General features: G+C 53.7%; 1 protein-coding gene across 1 annotated transcript in view; it reads right to left on the reverse strand.

Moving 5' to 3' along the window:
* Positions 1–338: 338 nt before the first annotated feature.
* Positions 339–24186, reverse strand: part of plxna3 (plexin A3) — a 42187-nt gene continuing 18339 nt past the window's right edge. The window contains 25 exon segments of the mRNA XM_062460532.1: positions 339–452; positions 900–1050; positions 1209–1421; positions 1605–1774; positions 1873–2063; positions 2390–2486; positions 2708–2811; positions 3427–3586; positions 6252–6301; positions 6304–6397; positions 8585–8626; positions 8629–8659; positions 8952–9208; positions 10197–10339; positions 12008–12242; positions 12940–13083; positions 13663–13905; positions 14103–14196; positions 14540–14710; positions 17465–17601; positions 18504–18624; positions 18953–19101; positions 19701–19891; positions 20710–20806; positions 24009–24146. Of these exon segments, the coding sequence (XP_062316516.1) occupies positions 357–452; positions 900–1050; positions 1209–1421; positions 1605–1774; positions 1873–2063; positions 2390–2486; positions 2708–2811; positions 3427–3586; positions 6252–6301; positions 6304–6397; positions 8585–8626; positions 8629–8659; positions 8952–9208; positions 10197–10339; positions 12008–12242; positions 12940–13083; positions 13663–13905; positions 14103–14196; positions 14540–14710; positions 17465–17601; positions 18504–18624; positions 18953–19101; positions 19701–19891; positions 20710–20806; positions 24009–24146 (3519 nt within the window). The 3' untranslated portion in view covers positions 339–356.

The following is a 24186-nucleotide window of genomic DNA, read 5'->3' on the forward strand; positions in this document are numbered from 1 at the left end:
TTTGTTCCACAGTCGATCGTGTCCGGTACATCAGGCAGTTAGAGAGTCTGACCCCTCTGGCAGGTCAGGGGTCAGGGGTCAGGACACACAGGTAGTGGTCTGTAGGCATTGGGCTCAGTGTGCTGTGGTTCTGTGTTGTGATTGTCCAGTGTCTCCATGTCTCCAGGCCCTCCACGGGGTCTTCCTAGCACAAGCTGTGGATGCTCTAACACAGGTACCTTCACCAGGTCACCAACCGACCCCCCCCCAGCCCTCCCTCGCCCCCTCCCCTGTTCTGCTGCCCCCCCCCCCCCCAGCCCACCCCCCGCCCCGTTCTGCTGCCCCCCCCGCCCAGCCCCACCCCCTTCCGCCCAGCCTCAGCTGCTGCCAGACATCAGGTTGATGGCTTGTTCCAGTTTGTGTCTCAACTTGTGTTTACGGCAGTAACCATCCCTGTCCAGAGCTGTCAGGATCTGGAGAGCGAAAGATGGAGAGAGACAGAGAGAGACAGTGAGAGAGAGGGAAGGAGGGAGAGAGAGAGAGAGAGAGAGAGAGAGAGAGAGAGAGAGAGAGAGAGAGAGAGAGAGAGAGAGAGAGGGAGAGAGAGAGAGAGAGAGAGAGAGAGAGAGAGAGAGAGAGAGAGAGAGAGAGAGGGGGAGGGAGTGAGAGAGAGAGAGGGAGGTACAGAGGGAGGGAGAGAGAGAGAGAGAGGGAGAGAGAGAGAGAGAGAGAGAGAGAGAGAGAGAGAGAGGGAGAGAGAGAGAGAGGGAGAGAGAGTGTAATCCTTCCACAGCGTAAAACACAATTTCATCATCACGCAGTTATTGTGTTCTTGACTTTCAACCGACTCTCCAATTAGAGGCAGTCAGAATGTCCCTGAGTGGCCCCTCCGACCCCCGCCCATACCCCCGGGCTCTCACCTCCTCCTTGTACTTGTTGATGTAGAAGTAGAGTTCACTGAGCGCGCTCAGAGTGTTGAACTCGGTGCCATGGAGACGAGACTGCTCCACCAGGTAGGCATCCATGTCTTGGTCACTGATACTGGGCATCTTACTGATGTCACGGTAGTACCTGGGGATGGACGACAACATCATGTAAACAACAACAGCAATAAACAGACTGCGGATGAACAGCCGTGCGAGTTGGCGTTTGCCCTCACATCTACACCCAGCTCTAATAGGAATGTCTTTGGACTTGTTTGAGGGTGTGTTCGATTTGTCTGCCCTCACCTCTCCACCCAGCTCTTGTAGTTGGGGATGTCCTTGGCGTAGAGCAGCTTGTTGGAGGGCGAGTCCTTCCCCAGGCGGTGCTCCGAGGTGGAGCAGGAGTCCATGAAGGTCTGGGCCACCACGGACAGGCAGGCGTCTGTGATGCTGCTCTTGTGGATGTCGAACACAAACTGGGGGTTCTTGATCACGTTCACCCAGAACCTCAGAGGGAGGCTGGGGGGAGGGAGGGAGGGAGGAGGGTGCGAGAGAGACAGACAGAGGGAGGGAGGAGGAGAGAGACAGAGAGAGACGTTTCAAAGTGAGACCGAGCGTATCTAAAAGCTGGTTCTGTGTTGTGACCTTCAGCAGCTCCACGGTCTCAGCTCCACGGGCACACAGCGGCGCAGACGGTCTTACCAGTTGCTCTTCCAGGTGTGTCGCACGTCCGGGTCGGTGATCTGCCGGCGGTCAGCCTGCTCGTCCAGGAAGTCAAACATGTACTTGATGGCGAGCGGCAGGGCGCTGCCGCGGTGGGCCGTGCTGAAGACCGTCTCGAACAGGTCGTCCACAAACTTCTGCAGCGTCCCCTGGTGGATGGGAGGAACATGGAGGTGGTTCAATTACATGATCTCCGTCAGAGAAAGTCTCATGTTATTCAGACAGGGTGGAGAGACGGGAATGCTACCTTTGTTGCTAGGAGACGGGTGAGATAAATTTCGGAGACCATCTTGCTGCCGCGGTCTCCCTCGCGCTGGTCGGCGTGTTCGTGGTTCTTGACCAGGTGCCACAGCTTGGTCCCTGTCTCCTGGTCGGGCGTGATCATCGGAGCGCGGGAACGCAAGCTGTCTGGACTGCTGGACGTCCGCAGCAGAGACTCTGGAAGGGCGACACACACACACAGTCAGTCACACACACACACACAGTCAGTCACACACACACAAACACACACAGTCAGTCACACACATATACACACACAGTCAGTCAGTCACACACACACACACACACACACACACACAGTCAGTCACACACACACACACACACACACACACACACACACACAGTCAGTCACACACAGTCAGTCACACACACACACACACACTGAGTCACACACACACACACACACACACACACACACACACACACATGTCAGCATGCACACCTACACGCTTAAAGCCAGACATGCCACACAAACACACACGCACCATATCTGCTGAGCGAGCGTGTGAAGGTGAAGGAGTTGGCGATGTTGTAGGCTGACACCTGCTTCTGGACCAGGGCCACCAAGGAGCCGTCTGTCACCTGAGGAACAGCAGCATGAACCACATCAACCACACCATCAACTCCAAACCACATCAATACCTCTATGAACCATATCGGTATCTAGATGAACCCTATCAGTATCTATATGAACTACATAAATACCCATATTAACCACATCATTACCCATTCCAACCACATCATTATCTATAATATCAATGAGCCATTTCAAAATGCGTGCACTAGTTTATGTGTGTACTGACCTGGTAGTGAGCCAGTGTGTTGAGCCGTTTCCAGTCGCTCTCTATCTTGGTGGTCACGTCCTCATCCTGCAGGATGATCCTGGTTAGTCGACCCTGACGCCACTCTGGGGGGCGGGACACAAAGAGAGGAGGTGATTGGTTACAACAATCAAGTGAGGTCGAAACTGCTGCAAGGTCAGTGTGTGTGTGACTGTTTGTTTAAGCACGTCCGTGTGCCTGTGTGGTGTTTCTGTGAGTGTGCCTGTGTGGTGTTTCTGTGAGTGTGCCTGTGTGGTGTTTCTGTGAGTGTGCCTGTGTGGTGTTTCTGTGAGTGTGCCTGTGTGGTGTTTCTGTGAGTGTGTCTGTGTGGTGTTTCTGTGAGTGTGTCTGTGTGGTGTTTCTGTGAGTGTGCCTGTGTGGTGTTTCTGTGAGTGTGTTTACGTGTGACAGAGTCTTTTTGTGTGTCAGCGTTTCAGTGAGTGTGTTGCTGGTGTGTCTGTCTTCATTCATGCATTTTTACATTTACATTTTTGGCATTTAGCAGACGCTCTTATCCAGAGCGACTTACAGTAAGTACAGGGACATTCTCCCCGAGGCAAGTAGGGTGAAGTGCCTTGCCCAAGGACACAAGGTCATTTTGGCACGGCCGGGAATCGAACTGGAAACCTTCTGATTAATAGCCCGATTCCCTAACCGTTCAGCCATCTGACCCCCCAATGAATGCGAGTGGGAGTTCTCACCCAGATCCATGTCGTCCGCCTGCTGTCTCTGGGAGAAGGGGATGCCCTTGTACACAGCATCCAGCAGCTTGTCCTTCACCTGTGTCACCGTGTCACAGTTCAGCACTTTGACAGGCACCTCTGTCCCAGCCTCGCCCTCTGGGGGGATACACATCAGGGACTGGAGGGAGCACACACACACACTTTCAGTTAGATATTCATGTAATGTATTTGTGTCTTCTGCTGTTGAGGCCATGACCAGCACTGCACGGGGTCTGACAACAGTAGCTACAGGTCATGTATTCACCAGAGGAACTGTGAGTGCTTCTGTCTACAGTAAATCTGCTATGTCCTCAGGTGTTAGTTGTGAATCAATCACTTTTAAACTGTGTTTTATTGATAAACCTCCCCAGAGATATGAACAGGCTCGTCGATAATGAAGATTTCATCTGTTTGGAGACAATCAGAGAGAATGGGGGCGATCAGCGTGAGTTATAGTCCAGACGATGGTCAATAGAGAACTGACAGAGAGCATTGATTAAAGCACAAACTGGGATTTATATGACACAGCCAGCGAAGAAGGCTGGGGGAGGAGAGGAGGAAGAGGATGTCTGCTTAACGGTTTTGGTGTGCTTCTCATCTCTGTCTCTCTTACAGCTCTGTCAGTCACCATGGAGATATCCCAGCCTCTGATTGGCTCACAGTGGTGGGAATCCAGTCTCTGATTGGCTCACAGTTGTGAGATTACAGTCTTTGATTGGCTCACAATGGAGAGATGCCAGCTTCTGATTGGGTCAAAGTTATTTATTACCAGCCCTTTGATTGGGTTACAGTCAAGTGGTACAAGAGTTCAGTTGCAACAGAAGATATAAGTTAAATATTCTGGTGAAACATTCAGAAACATTATATTTCTGTAATCTTTGAAGTTTTGATAGACTCCTAGACGAATAACCTTTGATCTTGCTAACATGAATCAATGTCCTGTGACTTTGTGGATGAAGGTACCTCCCTGCACTGCCTGTAATACTTAATGAAGTACTTATCATATTAATAACCAGTTTGATCAAATATAATGATTCTTCCCAGGGTAACCACGGTGAACAGTAATCAGTGAAGGTCGGGGCTGATGGCTGTAGAGGTCGTCTCTAATGGGCAAAGGTACTGGGCATGCTCCATAGCGCCTGTGGTGCCGCGCTGTATAACTCCATGGGGAGAGCGCTGGCATGTGCCAGGCGTGTAAATCAGGTGATTACCACGGTGAGCAGCTGGCAGCCTCTGCCCATCTGTGGGGCTGTGGGCATGGCAACACACCTCGCCTAACCTCACAAGCACTCTCCTCCGCCTGCCATCCTCCTGATTCATCCGTGGTCATGGTAACACACCTGGCCCGTGCCAAGCATCTGTAGGCATGGATACACACCCTGCCAGGCAACACACTCCTACACAACGCTCACGCCCTGTGGCCCCCACACCGGGCGCTACCCAGCCGTGAGGAACATGCCTCAGCGCTCCACCAGGCTGGTTATCTCTACTGTACACTGACCAACCAGAGAGAGGGGGGGGGGGGGGGGAGACGACACACATCACCCTGGTCACAAAGGGGTCCTGGTGACGAGGGTGACAAACGAGGCGTGTTAACATGCTTAGATGGGCATGATCAATACGAATACTGATCAAGCATATCGTCATGGCGACTCGACGACAGCTTCAGTCACCCATACTATTTCTATTGATTATAGAATAGATGTAACGGATATTGTGCTATATAGATGTCTCTTATAGTCCTTTACTGAGGCGGCTCTGTGTGTGTGTGTGTGTCAGCAGCCCCTAAGGGAGTATCTGTCCCCTAGACTACTTCCTGTGACATCTACCTTTCTGTCTATCGACCCCTCTGAGAGAGGTGCACATTCCAGCTGCCAGGGAACCATTCACTGCTGAGAAACAGCCTCACACTCCGCTCAGCCAATGGGAAGTCACAACAGTGCGCCGTACCCAGAGGCTGTTTGGCACATGGTGAACTGGCCCTGTACTCAGGGTCCTGTGGCAGGAGGTGGGTTGCCATGTGGGAGATAGAGTAAGTCTCTTATCTGATTGGTCAGACTGGATCTGTCCCCTCCCTTGCATGGAAGCCCATCGTGTCTGGACATGGCCACTGCAGTGTTCTACAGCTCTCCAACATTTACTAGTGAGGAATAGCTAGCAAGATGGCATACTGCTGAGTCCTAGAATAAGTTGTGTGTGTGTGTGTGTGTGGGGGGGGGGTGTGTGTGTGTGGGTCTTTACGTGTGTGTGTGCTACCAATGCATCATCTTACCCAGTCAGCTGTTTCGCCATATAAATAATGAACATGAGGTAATATTTGCAGTATCCCTGTGCTGTTGCTCTGGTGCTGATACGATACTGTGTGAGGCGTCAGGGTTTTATGTGGAAGTCAATGGGCTTCGGTGACGCCGGGTAAATCATTAATAGTTTAAGTGTAGTCCTTCCTGGCAGGACTGTCGGCTTGGCAACCGCGGGTTCGGTGGCTGGCTGGCGGGAGAGAGGCTGGGAGTGGGAGGGGGTGTGGTTTATGGGGGGACCATCAATCGTGTGATTGGTTTGACTGATTAGTCGCCCACGGCAGGTCAGACTGTGATTGACTGCTGAGTGGGTCTGTTCCAGCAGCTCCGCCCCCGCCATCTTCTCACTGGCTGAGCTGGAAACTCTCCCAGCCAATGGGACAAGGCGAGAGCCCTTCCCATACTTCTTCAAACCCTGGTTTGTTTACGTAGGGGATGAGATTCCCTGTTGATGTGCGCAGCAGACTGTGTGTGTGGGAGTGTGTTGTGTCTGTGTGTGTGTCTCACCAGGGTCTTGTAGTCGATCTGCTGTCGTATGAGCTTGTCCTCGCTGAGGAGTAGCGGGCCTCTCCGGTGATGGCATCTATAGGACCCTTCTCCATCTGCTGCTTGATGGCACAGTACAGCATGAAGAGAGGCTCTCCTGCACACTCCTGCAGACAAGAATGGAGAGAGAGAGAGAGAGAGAGAGAGAGAGAGAGAGAGAGAGAGAGAGAGAGAGAGAGAGAGAGAGAGAGAGAGAGAGAGAGAGAGAGAGAGAGAGAGAGAGAGAGAGAGAGAGGGGGGGGGAAGAGAGACAGGGAGATAGATAAGGGGAGAATAGTGAATAAGAGATAATGAGAGTGCAGTAATCACTTCTCAACATGGTGGTGAAGAGGGAAGGTGGATGCCGCCATTACCTACTTGGAACACACACACACACACGCACTTGCAAAGACTAACTAGGCAGACAGAGAGCACTGTTATTTAGTCCTTAGGCCTGATTAGTGTGACGTCCATAATTACAGGGTGGTATCCTGGGTCTCTGGCTGTCTGCCTAGGCACACTGAGGGGCATTCACTGCCACCAGCATGCCAGCAATCACGGGACCACACAGTCCTCCACTGGCAACCCCCTCCTAGCACCCTGCCTACACACGGCCACACTGACGTACTCCCGCACGGCCACACTGACGCCCTTAACACACATCGCATGGACATTAACGACCACGAACGCGGTTCGTCGGATGTTGATCGAACGATCGGCAGGCTTGTGGGGCGAGCCCCCGGCAGCGTGGAAGCAGGTGCTCGGCGACACGACCGGCCGCTCCTGCTGTAATGACACATGACGGGGACAGTGTTCCAGTGGGCGGCGGCTCTCTGAGGCTCTGTGACACCATGTGTTGTAGAGACGCCAACACCATCTCCTGCTCCGCTTGGCTAATCACTATCATTAGTGTCATACAGTACTGAGGCTGGAGGTGTGGTTCTGGGGGCAGGGAGTCCTGGCCAAGAAGACTGGAGAGGTGTGTGTGTGTGTGTCTGTTTGTGTGTGTGTGTGTGTGCTTGTGTGTGCGTGTGAGAGAGGGTGTGAGTGGTCTGTACCCAACATGACTGCAGTGTGAAGGGAGTAGGCAGGGTGGACTGTTTGTGTGTGTGTGTGGGATCACATCTTTCAGGTGGTCTATAGGAGCCAATATGGCCGCTTCCTGTTCCATACTATGCTATTATGCTGCTGTGTTACTCTGCAGTGTGCGTGCTTGTTTGTGTGTGTGTGTGTGTGTGTGTGTAAGTGCAGGGCAGAGAGAGTGTAAGTCAGTAGCAGAACATCAGGTCCATTGTGCAAGGAGGGCTAACTGCCTGCTGGAATGTGCTGTTGGAGGGAGGCCAGAAGTGTTTAAGTTACATCAGTGCAGATGTTAGAGATCTTAGAGCAATCCACCAGCCATCCACCAGCCCTCTCCCGGCCTGCCCTTCCTCCTCCTCCCCCTGGCCTCTCTCATACCACCAGCCTCCTCCCTCAAGCCTGCCTCCCTCCTCACTATAGCCTCCCTCCTCACTATAGCCTCTCTCCTCACTATTGCCTCTCTCCTCACTCCGGCCTCCTTCCACACCCCCGGCCTGCCTCCTCACCCCTGCCTCCTCACCCCTGCCTCCTCACCCCTGCCTCCTCACCCCTGCCTCCTCACCCCCGGCCTGCCTCCTCACCCCTGCCTCCTCAGCCCTGCCTCCTCACCCCTGCCTCCTCACCCCTCCCTCCACACCCCTGGCCTGCCTCCTCACCCCTGGTCTGCCTCCTCACCCCTGCCTCCTCACCCCTGGTCTGCCTCCTCACCCCTGCCTCCTCACCCCTGCCTCCTCACCCCTGCCTCCTCACCCCTGCCTCCTCACCCCTGCCTCCTCACCCCTGATCTGCCTCCTCACCCTGCCTCCCTCCACACCCTGGCCTCCCACAGTCAGCACCCTGATCTGACTTCAAAATGACTAGAGTGACTGCAGTTAGATGTCATAGTCATTCATTCATGTGAGGATGAACCGCGAGTGTCTCTGGCAGGCCAGATGAGGGATAATGTTCTCATGGAGGGCTATAGTGTCTCACAAGGGACATTTAGAATCCCTCGTTCAAGGTGTTTGCCTCTGACAAATCCTCTTGGTAAGGCGAAATAAATTCAATTTAGAAGATTTAGTCTACAAGTTCCCTGTCTGGAAGGACTTAAGGAATTAAATGTTTGTAGAAATGTAGCTTTTTACCTTGAGTCTTTCCTTGTGCAATATTAATCTCCATGGAGCCGAATACATGGAGGAACCGATCGGTGTGTGTGCGTATGTGTGTGTGTGCGCGTGTCCAGATGGCGTCCTTACCTTGAGGAACCTGTGAAGTAGGAAAGTGAACCAATTGGTCAGCAGGTCAGCATCTTCTCTGCCACGGACTCAGTCCTGCAGGAGAGATGAGAACACACACCGATCAGCCTCACACACACACAGCAGCGACACAGGTCAGGAGCAGGGGTCAAGGACCGGCCCACAGTAGTAGAGATCCTTCCCATGGTTAGGGTCCGGACTTTGAGAAGGTCAGACTAAGGTAATTCCAGGTTTTCTGGAGCTCATATAAACAGTGGTTGGACTATCTGGAAGGTTCCGGTGTAAGGTACAAAAGCGGCTCAGCGGGCACCTCTCCCTTAATCTGATACGTATTTCAGAGGGGTCAGAGGTCAGGGGGTCAACGCACCTTCTGAGGAGCAGTTTGGGATGGTTCCTGTTCTCCAGGTTCTTCTCTATGAGGTCGGCCAGCAGCTGTTTGAGGACCACGGTGGCGTACTCCATGCGGCCCTGCAGCGCCGCCATGAGGAGGGAGGCCACGTTGCCCCGGTCCCGCATGGAGAAGGAGCGCTGGGCCTCCAGGGTGTGGATGAAGGTGAGCAGGAACATCTTGTTGTGGAGCAGCTGGCTGAACAGACGCAGGGCCTTCTCCACGTTGGCTGGAGACTGGAGGGGACGTGTGTGTGGGCGTGTGGGAGAGGTGAGGTGTGTGTGCGAGAGAGGTGAGATGTGTGTGTGTGTGTGTGTGTGTGGGAGAGAGGTGTGATGTGTGTATGTATGTGTGAGAGATGAGTGGCGAGGTGTGTTTTGAGGACAGACAGCAGAGAGAGAGAGAGAGAGAGAGACAGAGAGACAGAGAGAGAGAGAAAGAGAGAAAGAGAGAGAGAGAGAGAGAGAGAGAGAGAGAGAGAGAGAGAGAGAGAGAGTGAGAGAGAGAGAGAGAGAGAGAGAGAGAGAGAGAAAGAGAGAAAGAGAGAGAGACAGAGAGAGAGAGAGAGAGAGAGAGAGAGAGAGAGAGAGAGAGAGAGAGAGAGAGAGAGAGAGAGAGAGAGAGAAAGAGAGAAAGAGAGAGAGAGAGAGAGAGAGACAGAGAGAGAGAGAGAGAGAGAGAGAGAGAGAGAGAGAGAGAGAGAGAGAGAGAGAGAGAGAGAGAGAGAGAGAGAGAGAGAGTTAGTCTCAGTAAGGCAGCATTAATAAAACCTTGGAGGCCCTTCCTCCCAGGCAGCTGCCTGTCTTTGCAGTGTTTCAGCAGTCCAGGTCTCCAGACAACCAGACCACTGTCTCCTGAGAGGCCGCTACAGCCACGGGCTTTCATTAAAAAGAGAGGAGGACAGAGAGAGAGAAGGACTGAGGGAGGAAGCAAGAGAGCTAGGAAAACAGAATTCCGCAAAGCCTCGTACTGAGGTAGAAGAGGGGAGGGAAAGGATCTATCGTTGCTTCCATCTATCTTTTTGGCAGAGAAACAGTATTAAAGAGGTGAACTTAAGATACCTCTGTAGAGCTAGAGGTACCAAACCAGACCACTGACATATCAAGTATACAGAGACAGAGAAGAACAGATATAGTATTAAAAACAGTAGAAGAAGGAAGGAAGAAGCAGCAGATCTAGTATAGAAACGGGGGGAGAGGGTGGAGCAGATCTAGCACATCTTACGTCGAGCTCCTTGAGGACGGGGTGCTCCTCAATCCCGGGGAACATGACCCTCATGGTGTAGGTACGGTACTCCAGGAAGGGGATCTTCACCCCGTCCATGTCGTTGGTCAGCTCCTGGATGTCTGTCTGCAGCTCAGCGAACGCTGCAGGACACACGGGGGGTCAGGGGTCAACTGAGTCCTGTGGACGGTGTTGAGCGGAGGCGTATGTGGTGGAGGTGTGTGTGGTAGAGGTGTGTGTGGTGAGGCGTGTGGGGGAGGTGTGGGTGGTAGAGGTGTGTGTGGTGAGGCGTGTGGGGGAGGTGTGGGTGGTAGAGGTGTGTGTGGTGAGGCGTGTGGGGGAGGTGTGTGTGGTAGAGGCGTGTGTGGTGGAGATGTGTGTGGTGAGGCGTGTGTGGTGAGGCGTGTGGCGGAGGTGTGTGTGGTAGAGGCGTGTGTGGTAGAGGCGTGTGTGGTGGAGATGTGTGTGGTGAGGCGTGTGTGGTGAGGCGTGTGGCGGAGGTGTGTGTGGTGGAGGCGTGTGGTGGAGGTGTGTGTGGTGGAGGTTTGTGAGGTAGAGGTGTGTGTTGTGGAGGTGTGTGTGGTGAGGAGTGTGTGGTGAGGAGTGTGTGGTGAGGCGTGTGGTGCGGCGTGTGTGGTGAGGCGTGTATAGTGGAGGCGTATATAGTGGAGGCGTGTGTGGTGAGGCGTGTGTGGTGAGGCGTGTATAGTGGAGGCGTGTGTGGTGAGGCGTGTGTGGTGAGGCGTGTATAGTGGAGGCGTATTTAGTGGAGTGTGTGTGGTGAGGCGTGTGTGGTGAGGTGTGTGTGGTGAGGTGTTGTGGTGAGGTGTGTGTGGTGAGGTGTGTGTGGTGAGGCTTGTGTGGTGAGGTGTGTGCGGTGAGGCGTGTGGTGAGGTGTGTGTGGTGAGGTGTGTGTGGTGAGGTGTGTGGTGAGGTGTGTGTGGTGAGGTGTGTGTGGTGAGGTGTGTGGTGAGGTGTGTGTGGTGAGGCGTGTGGTGAGGTGTGTGGTGAGGTGTGTGTGGTGAGGTGTGTGGTGAGGTGTGTGTGGTGAGGTGTGTGGTGAGGTGTGTGGTGAGGTGTGTGTGGTGAGGTGTGTGGTGAGGTGTGTGTGGTGAGGCATGTGGTGAGGTGTGTGTGGTGAGGCGTGTGTGGTGAGGTGTGTGTGGTGAGGTGTGTGGTGAGGTGTGTGTGGTGAGGTGTGTGTGGTGAGGTGTGTGGTGAGGTGTGTGGTGAGGTGTGTGTGGTGAGGTGTGTGTGGTGAGGTGTGTGGTGAGGTGTGTGGTGAGGTGTGTGTGGTGAGGTGTGTGGTGAGGTGTGTGTGGTGAGGTGTGTGGTGAGGTGTGTGTGGTGAGGTGTGTGTGGTGAGGCGTGTGGTGAGGTGTGTGTGGTGAGGTGTGTGTGGTGAGGTGTGTGTGGTGAGGTGTGTGGTGAGGTGTATGTGGTGAGGTGTGTGTGGTGAGGCGTGTGGTGAGGTGTGTGTGGTGAGGTGTGTGGTGAGGTGTGTGGTGAGGCGTGTGGTGAGGTGTGTGTGGTGAGGTGTGTGGTGAGGTGTGTGGTGAGGCGTGTGGTGAGGTGTGTGTGGTGAGGCGTGTGGTGAGGTGTGTGGTGAGGTGTGTGTGGTGAGGTGTGTGGTGAGGTGTGTGTGGTGAGGCGTGTGGTGAGGTGTGTGTGGTGAGGTGTGTGGTGAGGTGTGTGGTGAGGCGTGTGGTGAGGTGTGTGTGGTGAGGTGTGTGGTGAGGTGTGTGGTGAGGCGTGTGGTGAGGTGTGTGTGGTGAGGTGTGTGGTGCTAGCAGGACCAGGAGGACACCTACCCTCCTTACACTCCAGAGCCACCCGGGACTCCAGGTTGTCCATCTGCAGCTGCAGCCTCTTGAGGGTGCGGTCGGCGTCGCGGGTCTTCCTCTTGTAGGCGATCAGCACGGCGATGATGGCGATGAGGAGCACGCCGCCGCCGGCTCCGATGCCGATGATGGCGGGCAGGGTCAGGACGCTATCTGAGTAGATGTGGAGCGTCCCTGGGGAGAACTCCATCCCCCCCACCATGATCTGTGGGACACACACACATCCCCCACACACGTACCACACACATCACACACACATACAACACACAGCAATCAGATTTATGTGTTCATCTGTCTCTTAATAAACCATGGCTTTCCATGGTTTACAGTAGGCACAGTTCAGTAAGTAATTCTGGAGCCCCCAGTTCCAGTAGCTACCTAGCAACACGTCCCAGGTTGAGTGCTCTGAGCAGGGTCACATGTGGGCAGCTCTCCCTCCTCTCACACTGCACGATAATGAGCTTAGACCTCCTACCACCCTGCACACCAGCACCACCTTCAACCTGTCAGTCCTCCATCACTCCCTCTGTCCACTATCCCTCCTACCTCATCTCCACCCCTCTACCTCTCCTTACCCTCCTTCTGTCCTACTACCCCTCCACCTTTCCCTTCTTCACCCTTCCGTACCCCGACGCCATGCCTCCATCTTTCCACTACCCCTCCCTCCCGCCCTCTATCCCCCATCCCCTGCCTGGGTGTGAATTATTGAGTGGTGGATGGAGAGAGAGATTGAAAGAGTCATTAACACGTTCCTCTCTCCATGTCTCCACCCCCCCTCCAACCTTCCTGTCTTTTCTCCTTCCCTACCTACCTACCTACCTCCCAAACCTTAGTCACCGTTCAACACAGATATGGGCGGGCAGGTGAGTATGATGTCATTGACATTACAGAACTGACATTACCAGAACTCGTTGCTCTCCGGTCAGCTCCGGCGAATCACAGAGCAGCTGGGACTCGGACACGGTTAACAGGCAGGGCGTCTCTCCAATCATCACGCTGTAGTTGAGGCGGCTGTTGCCGGGGGCGGGAGGAATGAGATTCTTGCCCTGGTGACAAAAGAGGTTCTCTGCACTTAGACGACAATGATATTCAGCAGCCTGGAGCATAAACAACCCTGACCACAACACTGCAATTCTACTGAGGAAAATCAGATCACACACACAGACACAGACAAACACACAAAGGCCCTCATACACACACACACACACACACACACACACACACGCACACACACACACACACACACACACACACACACACACACACACACACACAGAGACACAAACAAAAACACAAACAAGACACACACACACACAGTTTTAGCTCTCTCCTTTCCTAAGGGCCAGATGGTCTCCTGTGTGTCAGAAGCTTCCATCAGAACCCCAGGCACCTCATTTACTATTCTTCAGATAGGCAGGGTTCCAAGTCCCCCACTTGTGTGTTAGATCCAGGCATTTACCATGAGACCAAAAGGTCACCCCCTAGTTTGAGCTCCTTTACCATCTCCTCTACATAGATCAAAAGTGAGTTCACACTTTCACCATTAGACCAAGAAAAGACCAGCCATCCGCTCAGGACTGCGACCCCGCCACAGAGGGAGGCCCAGAGGGAGGAGCTCTCCTCACCTTCAGGATGATGGGCGAGCCGGGCTTCACCTCCAGGATGCCCGCGTTCCCCAGCGGGTCGAAGGTGGGGTTGGGGTAGTAGGTGAAGGGGGTGCCGTTAAGGATGAGGAGGCTGGACACGTGGTCCAGGATGAGGCCAAACTCGTCCGGGTGGAGCCCCCCCTCCGGGGCTGAGTGGGGCCGGGTGTAGATGATGCCGGGGGCCAGGCAGGTCATGACCTGGTCACTCACCACCGTGCACACCTGGGGAGGGGGTGAGGAGGGCTCAGCCGGGCTGCGTTCCACTCTCAATCACTTCATGGTTGGCTTCGGGTATGTTACTTTTGTGACCTGTGTTGTGCCTTTCATGTGTGTGTTTGTGATTGTAGGTGTGTGTGAGTGCACGCGTGTGTACGATGTGCGTGTGAGGGTGTGGATCCGTGTGTGTGTGTGCTGCTCACGTTAACGGTCTCCACTCCTCCGTACTTGGACCGGACTTTGGGCTCCTGAATGGTGAGCAGGTTGGTTCCTGTGACGGTGATCAACGTGCTGCCACTGTGGGGAAGAGAGGAGGACACGAGAGAGTGGATGAGAGCAGAGGAGAGCAGAGCAGAGGAGGAGAGCAGAGCAGAGGAGGAGAGCAGAGGAAGAGAGGAGGAGAGCAGAGCAGAGGAGGAGAGCAGAGGAGAGGAGGAGAGCAGAGGAGAGGAGGAGAGCAGAGGAAGAGAGGAGGAGAGCAGAGCAGAGGAGGAGAGCAGAGGAGAGGAGGAGAGCAGAGGAGAGGATAGGAGGAGAGCAGAGGAGAGGATAGGAGGAGAGCAGAGGAGAGCAGGAGAGCAGAGGAGAGCAGAGCAGAGGATAGGAGAGGAGGAGAGCAGAGAGTGAAAGCTAAACTCACTTGACGATGCTCCAGTTGGGTTCGATGCTGAGGATGGTGGGGTCCTCGGTGTAGATGTATCGTATTTCGGTGCTGGTCACCTCCGCCTTGTCAATCAGCAGACGGATGGAGGCGGGGCCAGTGCCAGACTGGGACGCGGGCGTCACACACACTATCTCCCTGTTGGTCCTCCTGAGCAGGGAACACACACAGGGACCGGGGTGTTGACTGGCTGCCTGTGACGTGTATATGTACTGTCTGTTAACTGACTGCCTGCTGACTGACTGCCTGCTGACTGACTGCCTGCCTGCTGCCTGCCTGCTGACTGCCTGCTGACTGCCTGCTGACTGACTGCCTGCTGACTGCCTGCTGACTGACTGCCTGCTGACTGCCTGCCTGCTGACTGACTGCTGACTGCCTGCCTGCTGACTGACTGCTGACTGACTGCCTGCTGACTGACTGACTGCCTGCTGACTGCCTGCTGACTGACTGACTGCCTGCCTGATGACTGACTGCCTGCTGACTGCCTGCTGACTGACTGCCTGCCTGCTGACTGACTGCTGACTGCCTGCTGACTGCTGACTGATTGACTGCCTGCCTGCTGACTGACTGCTGACTGCCTGCTGACTGCCTGCCTGCTGACTGCCTGCCTGCTGACTGACTGCCTGCTGCCTGCCGACTGCCTGCCTGCTGACTGACGACTGACTACCTGCTGACTGCCTGCCTGCTGACTGACTACCTGCTGACTGACTGCCTGCTGACTGCCTGCCTGCTGACTGACTGCTGACTGACTGCCTGCTGACTGACTGCCTGCTGACCGACTGACTGCCTGCTGACTGACTGCCTGCTGACTGATTGACTGCTGACTGACTGCCTGCTGACTGACTGCTGACTGCCTGCTGACTGACTGCCTGCTGACTGACTACCTGCTGACTGACTACCTGCTGACAGACTGCCTGCTGACTGACTGCCTGCTGACTGACTACCTGCTGACTGCCTGCCTGCTGACTGACTGCTGACTGCCTGCTGACTGATTGACTGCCTGCCTGCTGACTGACTGCTGACTGCCTGCTGACTGCCTGCCTGCTGACTGACTGCCTGCTGCCTGCCTGCCGACTGCCTGCCTGCTGACTGACGACTGACTACCTGCTGACTGCCTGCCTGCTGACTGACTACCTGCTGACTGACTGCCTGCTGACTGCCTGCCTGCTGACTGACTGCTGACTGCCTGCTGACTGACTGCCTGCTGACCGACTGACTGCCTGCTGACTGCCTGCCTGCTGACTGATTGACTGCTGACTGACTGCCTGCTGACTGACTGCCTGCCTGCTGACTGACTGCCTGCTGACTGACTACCTGCTGACTGACTACCTGCTGACAGACTGCCTGCTGACTGACTGCCTGCTGACTGACTACCTGCTGACAGACTGCCTGCTGACTGACTGCCTGCTGACTGACTACCTGCTGACTGAGTACCTGCTGACTGACTGCCTGCCTGCCTGCTGACTGACTGCCTGCTGACTGATTGACTGCCTGCCTGCTGACTGCCTGCCTGCCTGCTGACTGCCTGCTGACTGACTACCTGCTGACTGACTGCCTGCTGACTGATTGACTGCCTGCCTGCTGACTGCCTGCCTGCCTGCTGACTGCCTGCCTGCTGACTGACTGCCTGCTGACTGACTACCTGCTGACTGACTACCTGCTGACTGACTGCCTGCCTGCCTGCCTGCTGACTGACTGCCTGCTGACTGATTGACTGCCTGCCTGCTGACTGCCTGCCTGCTGACTGACTGCTGACTGCCTGCCTGCTGACTGCCTGCCTGCCTGCTGCCTGCCTGCCGACTGCCTGCCTGCTGACTGACGACTGACTACCTGCTGACTGCCTGCCTGCTGACTGACTGCCTGCTGACTGACTACCTGCTGACTGCCTGCCTGCTGACTGCCTGCCTGCTGACTGACTGCTGACTGACTGCCTGCTGACTGCCTGCTGACCGACTGACTGCCTGCTGACTGATTGACTGCTGACTGACTGCCTGCTGACTGACTGCTGACTGACTGCTGACTGCCTGCCTGCCTGCTGACTGCCTGCCTGCTGACTGACTACCTGCTGACAGACTGCCTGCTGACTGACTGCCTGCTGACTGACTGCCTGCTGACTGACTACCTGCTGACTGACTGCCTGCCTGCCTGCTGACTGATTGACTGCCTGCCTGCTGACTGCCTGCCTGCTGACTGCCTGCTGACTGCCTGCTGACCGACTGACTGCCTGCTGACTGACTGCCTGCTGACTGATTGACTGCTGACTGACTGCCTGCTGACTGACTGCTGACTGCCTGCCTGCCTGCTGACTGACTGCCTGCTGACTGACTACCTGCTGACTGACTACCTGCTGACAGACTGCCTGCTGACTGACTGCCTGCTGACTGACTGCCTGCTGACTGACTACCTGCTGACTGACTGCCTGCCTGCCTGCCTGCTGACTGATTGACTGCCTGCCTGCTGACTGCCTGCCTGCTGACTGCCTGCCTGCTGACTGACTGCCTGCTGACTGACTACCTGCTGACTGACTGCCTGCTGACTGATTGACTGCCTGCCTGCTGACTGCCTGCCTGCCTGCTGACTGCCTGCCTGCTGACTGACTGCCTGCTGACTGACTACCTGCTGACTGACTACCTGCTGACTGACTGACTGCCTGCCTGCCTGCTGACTGACTGCCTGCTGACTGATTGACTGCCTGCCTGCTGACTGACTGACTGCCTGCTGACTGCCTGCTGACTGACTGCCTGCTGACTGACTACCTGCTGACTGACTACCTGCTGACTGACTGCCTGCTGACTGCCTGCCTGCTGACTGACTACCTGCTGACTGACTGCCTGCTGACTGACTACCTGCTGACTGACTGCCTGCTGACTGACTGACTGCCTGCCTGCTGACTGACAGACTTACTTGACAAACAGACACTCCTCCTGGGCGATGAAGACCCTGACGCTGCTCCCAGCCTCCAGGTGGACGCCAGACACCGTCAGTCTGGTCCCTCCAGACACGGGTCCCCTCTCTGGGCGCACATGGGTCAGAATGGGGGTCTGGAGGAAGAAAGACAAGACACACGCACAGAGTTAACACAAACACACAGTGTTAATACACACACAAACACACAGTGTTAACATGCACACAGGCTATATTTGTGTGGGGTGGAGAGACTCACATCACACACACTCAAACTATTACGGTGCACTAATGTCCTATTGAAAATCTCCATTTTAATGAATATCTGAAACAAGAACGCCTGATTCTCATTATTCTGCTGGTAATTGCTGTGCTCTGAGCCTGGTAGAACTGTGTGTGTGTGTGTGTGTGTAGGTGTGTAGTTGTGTGTGTGTGTGTGTGTGTAGGTGTGTGTGTGTAGATGTGTATGTGTGTAGCTGTGTGTGTGTGTGTGTAGGTGTGTAGCTGTGTGTGTGTGTGTGTGTGTGTGTGTGTAGGTGTGTGTGTGTAGGTGTGGGTGTGTGTAGCTGTGTGTGTGTGTGTGTGTGTAGGTGTGTGTGTGTGTTAAGCTCAGTGACAGTGAGTGGAGTTAGCGTGCTTCATCCCAGCAGTGATTAGCAGGCAGGGTAATTGTCCTGTCTCTGTCCTCCACAAGAACCCAAATCCAGGCTATTGATTGGTCGTTTAAGGCGACCAGTCAGCGCTCCTCATCTGGGCTTCCCATTGACGAGCGGACGAGATAACGGCCAGACAGAGCCAATGTGCTGCTGTCGTCCGGGTGACGGGAAGGCTGCTTAATTATTGCACGTCAACACTGGCTAAACTTTCCACCTCCGTATTAAAGTGTGTCTCTGTCAGGTCTGCCCTCCTGGAGACACATACATTTCCACTATTCAACTTAGATGGGTTCTACATACAAGGCTTTCTTAAAAAGGGGCCAGTTTAATATAGTCAATGTCATCTTCAAAGTCATCTGAAATGTGTAAAAAGGCCCACGCACCACGAAGGAGTAGGTCTGTGAGGACTGGGTGCGGTACTCTGCACTGCACACCCCGATACACAGCTCCACAGAGCCCCCAGGGGAGTGAGGCAGCAGGGCCTCCGCCATGTCACACACGATCCTGCAGGGAGCACACACACACACACACACACACACACACACACACACACACACACACACACACACACACACACACAGTCCATCATCAACATCACATCTGAAAACATACATTTTATAATTAGCTGTTTTTTTCTGGTTAAAGAATTATAAATATATACGTATGTATACACATTTAGGTCATAAAAAGGTAGTATACATAAATATACTAGTACAGATAGTATACATATAAATGAACGTGTAGTATAAATACTTATGGATAGAAATGTGTATATTTATAGAAGGTATAAATATATAGAGATATTATTGGTGTATAAAATAATGGCGTGTACCTCTCAGCGCTGATGTAGTCAGAGGGGACGGGGATGCACCGGACCCCGGCCACCTGGACGTGAGTGATCTCCCTCACCTGCAGCCCCAAGTTCTCCCCCTCGATGGTGACCAGCGTGCCCCCCTCCCTGGGCCCTGTCAGGGGACGGATCTACACACACACACACACACACACATACACACACACACACACACATGGGAGCACACACACACATAGGTGTGCACGTGCACACATACATACATACATACACACACACACACACACACACACACACACACACACACACACACACACACACACACACACATGGGAGCACACACACACACACATAGGTGTGCACGTGCACACATACATACATACATACATACATACATACATACATACATACACACACACACACACACAAACACACACACACACACACACACACACACACACACGCACATGGGAGCACACACACACATAGGTGTGCACGTGCACACATACATACACACACACAAAGGTCGGGGTTAGGGAGAGCCAATCAATCAACGTGATTCAATCAGTCAGGGCCTGTCAAGGTTGAGTCCCAGAGTGCATTACAGTGCATTGCACTGAGAGCAGGCAGGGGCAAGGGTTGGAGAGAGGGACTGGAGGGAGGGGCAGGAGGGAGGGGCCAGAAGCTTTTCTAATCACATGGACTGTCCCTCACAACACATCCGTTCACAATATTCTACCAGACTGCAGTGTGTCGTCGGGGTGTCGGTTACCTTGGTGATACGGGGGTGGCTGCAGCGCAGGTTGTGTCTCCCGTGGTGCATCCAGTTCTGCTCGGCCGCAGGGCAGTGCTGTCTCAGGAGACACTTTCTGCTGTCCAGACACCAGCCACAGTCAAACTCTGCACTGGCCTTCAGACACTGGCCACAGCTGGACCTCTGGGCCTCGCACTTATACAGCAGGGCTGAGTAGGGAGAGAGAGAGACAGAGAGACAGAGAGACAGAGACAGAGAGAGAGAGAGAGAGAGAGAGAGAGAGAGAGAGAGAGAGAGAGAGAGAGAGAGGGAGAGACAGAGAGTAGAGAGAGAGGGAGTAGAGAGAGACAGAGAGACCGAGAGAGAGAGAGAGAGAGAGAGAGAGAGAGAGAGAGAGAGAGAGAGAGAGAGAGAGAGAGAGAGAGAGAGAGAGAGAGGGAGAGACAGAGAGTAGAGAGAGAGGGAGTAGAGAGAGACAGAGAGTAGAGAGAGAGGGAGTAGAGAGAGACAGAGAGTAGAGAGAGAGGGAGTAGAGAGAGACAGAGAGTAGAGAGAGAGGGAGTAGAGAGAGACAGAGAGTAGAGAGAGACAGAGAGTAGAGAGAGACAGAGAGTAGAGAGAGAGGGAGTAGAGAGAGACAGAGAGTAGAGAGAGAGGGAGTAGAGAGAGAGAGAGAGTAGAGAGAGACAGAGAGTAGAGAGAGAGGGAGTAGAGAGAGACAGAGAGTAGAGAGAGAGTAGAGAGAGAGAAAGACAGAGATAGGGTTGAGAGAGAGAGTGAGTGAGAAAGAAAGAGGTAGAAGAGAGAGCAAATTACTGGACGGGCCCTGGGGTTACATAAGACATATAAAGTGAGTCTTAAGAAGATTAAAGCCTGTTTGAGTGAGTGTCCTGGTTATGTGTGGTGTTGTAGGTAATACATGTAAACCTATCAGGTAGCCCATGTCTAAGAGAGTGACGATGACTGACACCTTCATCTTTTGTATCTGGTGATGAGATGCTTCTCCAGGGTGGGGAGTGACACACACCTTTCATGTTGGGAGGCTTGTCTATGAAGAAGTCTCCATCCCACACTATAGAGAAGTCCACCGGCAGGTCCCCTGACTCGTCGCCCTCGTACCAGTACTGTGACACACACACACACACAAAGATAAGCAAGAAGCCAATTTCAGGCGAGAGAGGAGAGAAGACAAGACAAGAGAGAAAGGTACACAGGAGGAGAGAGATGAGGAAGGGGGGGAGACAGGAGGAGAGAGATGAGGAAGGGGGGGAGACAGGAGGAGAGAGATGAGGAAGGGGGGGGGACAGGAAGAGAGAGATGAGGAAGGAGGGGAGACAGGAGGAGAGAGATGAGGAAGGGGGGGAGACAGGAGGAGAGAGATGAGGAAGGGGGGGAGACAGGAGGAGAGAGATGAGGAAGGGGGGGGACAGAAGGAGAGAGATGAGAAAGGAGGGGGAGACAGGAAGAGAGAGATGAGGAAGGGGGGGGACAGGAAGAGAGAGATGAGGAAGGAGGGGGAGACAGGAGGAGAGAGATGAGGAAGGAGGGGGGAGACAGGAAGAGAGAGATGAGGAAGGGGGGGAGACAGGAGGGGGGGTGATGGTGTTTTTACAGGCGGTGTTTAAATTAGCAGAGTAACACAGAGAGCACTTAGTGTTCAGCCCACAGAGAATACTGCTGATCACACACATCGATCCCTCGCCAGAAACTGCTCGCAGTTCACTCCACTGTCAGAAGGAGGGTGAGGCCCAGCCTACCTGTGGGAGTGTGTGTGTGTGTGTACGTGTGTGTGTGTAAGTGTGTGTGTGTTTGTGTTTGCAAGCATGGCTTGCCTAGTCTGTGACTGTTTTCCCAGTCTCAGTCGTCAATCTCAGTCAGTCAACCATATCACCAAAACAGATATGCTTTGTGCATACTTCACGCATCCATATTCCAGACAAGTTAGTTCCATCCAGTGGGAATGTCAGAGGTTGTTGACGGCATGGTACGGCAGAGCCACACCCAAAGTAATAGCACCTTCCCAGGCTGAAGTGTGGGAGAGCTACCACAGCTAGCAGCCATCCACAGCCAAGCTGACTGGAACTGAAGATCTGTATTGACTAATGCCAGTGGAATGACAGAAGACTAATGTTGTGTTGCGGTTTGTGTGTGCGTGTATGTGTTTGTGTGTGTGACTGATAGAGAACTAATGATGGGGGTTAAAGGTGAGTGTAGACAGTTTGTGTGTGTGTGTGCGTGTGTGTGTGTAGAAGACTGATTGAGAACTAATGCCGAAGCTTAAAGGGGATTGGAGACAGTGTGTGTGTTCGACTGATTGAGAACTAATGCTGGAGGTCAAGGGTGATAGTAGACGGTGCGTGTGTCCTGAGTCCTGGAGTCCATCCACCCATCCATAGCAGCATGTGTAAACACTCCTGAGCTACACACCAGCACCTCCGGGCCCCACCCGTCAGGGGGGCACGCTAACTGCAAAATCATCTGGGGTGTGCGTGTGTGCGTTTGTATTCCTGCATGTGTGTGTGTACGTGTATTCCTGCATGTCTTTGTGTGTGTGAGTATTTCTGTGTGTGTACTTGTGTGCACATGCTTATATCAGCATGTGTGTATGTGTGTGTTAAATCTTTGAACAGCTGCTGTGGGACATAACTTGGAGGCAGCGAGGCAGAGAGAGAATGAGTGTGAGGGTGCTGAAAGGCCCAACTGAAGATCGGTGAACCTGTTGACACGAGGCACCACGTGCTTCCACATCTCTATAGGGACCTGCATGCTGTGTGCGTGCGTGCGTCTCAATAACAGAGGTAGATCATGGATCAGCAGTTCTGTGGTTAGGGTCACTGGATGGCTGTGGCCATATCCCATCTCCTCAGAGCTCAGCTCAACCAGAGAGAGTCCGTCTACAACCCAGAAGCTTTTTCAGACAGCTGACGGGCTACACCATGACAGGGAGATCCTATACCATTGTAGTCCTTCATTCCCCAAATCAAAGCCATCAGCGAGTAAATAAGCAGTGTTCAAAGCCTTCATACACCCCCCCCCAACTCCTTTACTCATCCCTACTGCACCCCCCCCCCCCCACACACTCCTATCTAGATATGGTTGTGCCCCCCCCTCCACCTACCCAAGAGCCAGTGAGGGGCTCCACAGGAGAGCCGTGCACAGCGGATGTATTTTTGGTACTAATGTCTTTTCTCTGCCTCTCCATCTTCTCAAGAGAAAGCTGGGCAGCTTTAAGGAGATTAGTTTGTGTATGTGTGTCGTATTGTGAGCGCACACGCGTGTGTGTGTGCTCATATGAAGTGTGTAAAAGGGTAGAACAAGCTTTTTGTGTCGAACCGAACAATGAAGCTCATCTCAGATGCTGCTGAATTGATTTTCCCCCTCCTCATCCCCTCCCCTTCCCCTTTTCTTCCTCCACCTTCTCTTCCTCTGCATCACGTCTTCCTCTCCTCCGAGCAGGTGGGTCTGGGCTCTGTGACTGGGTTCTGATCAGAGACAGGCTGGCCTCGTTCTGTCAGCTAACCGCTAACCGCCAACATAATCCCACTGTCTAAAAACCCCCAAATCCATTACTACATCCTGAAGGAAAAACGTTGCTCACACACACACACACACACACACACACACACAGAGACACACCCACGCGGAGGACGTCATGTGGTGCTGCCGGCTAGAAGACGGCTCGACGCTGAGGTCGTGATTTAGCGTTGGGCCTCCTTATGCGGCCGCTCTCTGAACACATGAGAGCCGTTGCTTTTAATCATTAGGACTGTGGAGGAGACGAGGAGGATGAGAGATGAAGCCTGCGAAGGCACCACGGGTCAGGGGCTTGTGCATCAGTATATATTAATACTCTGACTGGAGACTTCTCTATGTTCAGTTGACTAAAAGCAACATACTCATCGACTAAATCCGGAGAGCTTCCTGGACCAAACCAGACCTCCTGACCAGGAGACATGGGAGGCTGGAGCAGTGTAAATGATCATGACACCGTTAGTGTGTGTGTGTGCGGAGATGTGCGTGTGTATATATATATATAGACTGGAGGCAGATGGAGTGTGGAGCCACCAGTATTTAAGCAGGCTGAGCTATGTGGTCAATGTCTCTCTGTGACAGAGTGAAAATCAATTCACCTTAATGACAACCTTTTTACTGCTCATTTAATTAACATTCTGCATTCCTACCACTTCAGCAGAATTCCTACTGGAAAAAGAGTGTTTTCTCCCCCTCTAATACACAGTCATTACTGCGGAGACGGTATTAAGGAACATAAATGATACTTTCGCAAACGGCTGCTGCGTCGGTTTAGCAGCCCTGTGATGATGTCACCTGGGGGAAAAACGTGAGTGCAGTGGCCGTCACCAGCGACACTGCTAAGGGAACAGACACAGCGATGCCGTCATCTGGAATCTTCCTGTGAGCAATAACGGTGGGGTCGAAGGTGACCACATAAACACAACCTCCTGGCTGAGGGTGAAATGATGTCACCCAGATCTGCATGGAACAC

This window comes from Osmerus eperlanus, chromosome 4, assembly GCF_963692335.1.
Source record: "Osmerus eperlanus chromosome 4, fOsmEpe2.1, whole genome shotgun sequence".
Taxonomy (NCBI): Eukaryota; Metazoa; Chordata; class Actinopteri; order Osmeriformes; family Osmeridae; genus Osmerus; species Osmerus eperlanus.